Genomic DNA, 2,562 nt, shown 5'->3' with positions numbered 1-2,562 from the left:
AAAGAGAAAGAAAATAAGAAACCGTGAGAAGGAAACAAAATAAGAAAGGGAAATGAGAGAATAAAAAAAACAAAGAGAAGTCAAACAAATAAAGGCAAGAAAAAAAAAGAGAGAAAAAGGGAAGTTTCACATGGAAATAAGGAAAAACCGGGATGACGCAAGCAATCGAGCAAATACATGATAGAAATGATTAATTACTTAGGTGCATTGCATTCCACAAATATGCAGCTACCAATATGTTAAGCTCTCATCACTAACGAGTTTGTTGTTGATGCTGTAGAGCTAAGGCAGGTGGTTAGTTTGTTGAGCATTCTGGCAACCCATCCATACAACACCAGGTCCAAAGGCGAATTGATCATGTCTAACCAAGAACTTGATGCGAGTAGCATCGATCCTTCAAGAGAGGTGGAAGAATTGGATGTTAATTCGATGAAAGAAGAGATGTATAAGTTGAAGCAGCAGATGGCCGAAATGTACTAGGCCTCGGCAAAAGGGAAACCACCACCAACTTACCCCGCTAACCCTGCTTTCATCCCGCCATTGACTCAAACCCAGGAAAATCCTATTGTTGATTCATCTGCAGGATTTCATATTTACCATCACTACCAAGGCACCACCTCCCAAACCCTGCAAGCTCCACCACCCAAACCAATTCCGTACCCTCCTCCACCAGCCACTCCTGTCTTCGTAGCACCACTGCCTGCTACAATTCACCGATCCTCCAGCGAGCCTTTATTCCAGGCTCATGACAGCCAGTATTACCCCCTTGAGCTCACTTTCAAAGCTCCGAAACCCTATTCTTACACTTCTCGTTTCGATCTTCCTGTGGAAGCTGAGAAACCGTCCAAAAATTCCGAACAGGAGGAGATGTTCAAGAAAGTTAAAAGCTTAGAATAGTCATTCAGGGACATGCGGGGGTTGGGAGGTCAAATAAGTGTGTCTTACAAAGACCTATGTCTGTTTCCAGATGTGCATTTGCCGGCAGGGTTTAAGATGCCCAAGTTTGATTTGTACGATGGGCACGGTGATCCAATAGCGCACTTGAGAGGGTTTTGTAGCAAAATGAGGGGAGTTGGAGGGAAGGATGAATTGCTAATGGCATATTTTAGTCAAAGTTTGAGTGGTTCAGCGTTGGAATGGTATACCCGACAAGATCACGGAAGATGGTACACATGGGATGATCTAGCCCAGGCATTTGCTTGTCACTTCCAGTACAATCTCGAGGTCATTCCGGATCGACTGTCCTTGACAAAATTTGAGAAAAAGCACAGTGAAAGTTTTAGAGAGTATGGTTTCCGTTGGAGAGAGAAAGCAGCGAGGGTTGACCCTCCGATGAAAGAAAGTAAAATGGTGGATTATTTCCTGCAGGCCTTAGAGCCCACTTATTTCAGTCATCTGGTATCGACTGTAGGCAAATCCTTCAATGAAGTGGTGAAAATGGGGGGAATGGTAGAAGAAGGGCTCAAGTCGAATAAAATCATGAGCTATTCAGCTATTAAGGCAACCATTCAGGCTATTCAGGGCGGCGCAGGAGGAATAATTAGGAAAAAAAGAGAGAGGATGTGGCGACAATTGATTTAGGAGCTTGGTTCGGACCCAGAGGCTCATCTTACCTCTATAATCAGCCTCGACCACACCACCGAACTTACCCCCACACCCAGTATAATCCACCCCAACACTATTACCCCCACCAGAACCTCATTTTTCTGTTCACCACGCCCAAACATACAACCAACCTCCTGCCCACGCGCAATGGCGTGCGCCAATTCCCCAAAACACTTATCCACTACCACGAGCCTACCGAAACCCTCTTGGACCAAGTTTCCGGCCTAATCAAACATTTGAGGATGAAAGGTTGCAGAAAAAGAAAACCTTTACTCCATTAGGAGGGTCATATACTAGTCTGTTTCACAGGCTAAGACAACTGGACATGCTAAGGCCGATACAGTAAAAATTGCCAAATCCTCCCCCAAAAAATTTGGATTATTCTGTAAGCTACGAATATTGTTCTGGTACTCCGGGTCATGACACAGAGAAGTGTTGGCAACTAAAAAGTGCTATCCAGGAGCTCATTGATACTAATAGAATTGAAGTTAAAGCTTTAGAGGCGCCCAATATTAACCGGAATCCGATGCCAACCCACCAAGACAAATATGATTGAAATAATGCATAAGGGAGGGGAGCCTAAGAAGCCTTCACAGACCGTCATGATGATTCGGTCCAGTGAGGTCAAGCTAATTGAACCATCTATGGCAGTTAAGAAGAGGTTTTCAAGTGATGTGGCAGAAAAACAAGAAAGGGTGAAAGTGGTTGTGCCAGGAATGACAAGCAGACCTATCGTAATTGTGGAGGGTACCCACACAGATCATGTCATTATTAAGCCGGTAACCCAGTTACTGATAGTCAATAACATGCCTATTCCGTGGAAATGAACGGGTGACAGTGACTTATAAAGGGAAAGAAATTAAAAAAGAAGTCCGTGAGACCTAGGGTTTGACTCGTTCAGGGAGATGCTTTGCCCCAGAGGAGTTAAGAAAAGCTAAAGATAACCCAGTATTAGTG

At 44.1% G+C, this 2,562-nt stretch overlaps 1 protein-coding gene across 1 annotated transcript; it reads left to right on the top strand.

Annotated features, from left to right (window-relative positions):
• The first annotated feature begins 909 nt into the window (after positions 1-909).
• On the top strand, positions 910-1,581 carry LOC138881127 (uncharacterized). Its single transcript, XM_070161328.1, has one exon. It carries the CDS (start codon positions 910-912, stop codon positions 1,579-1,581), a length of 672 nt encoding a protein of 223 aa, XP_070017429.1.
• Positions 1,582-2,562: the final 981 nt, after the last annotated feature.

Source organism: Nicotiana sylvestris, chromosome 11 (assembly GCF_000393655.2).
Source record: "Nicotiana sylvestris chromosome 11, ASM39365v2, whole genome shotgun sequence".
Lineage (NCBI taxonomy): Eukaryota > Viridiplantae > Streptophyta > Magnoliopsida > Solanales > Solanaceae > Nicotiana > Nicotiana sylvestris.
The sequence above is the reverse complement of the archived record's forward strand: the minus strand, read 5'-3'. Positions and strand labels throughout refer to the sequence as shown.

Coding starts and splice junctions, on each gene's coding strand:
- LOC138881127 (XM_070161328.1), top strand. CDS start 910: ATGCGGGGGTTGGGAGGTCAAATAAGTGTGTCTTACAAAGACCTATGT.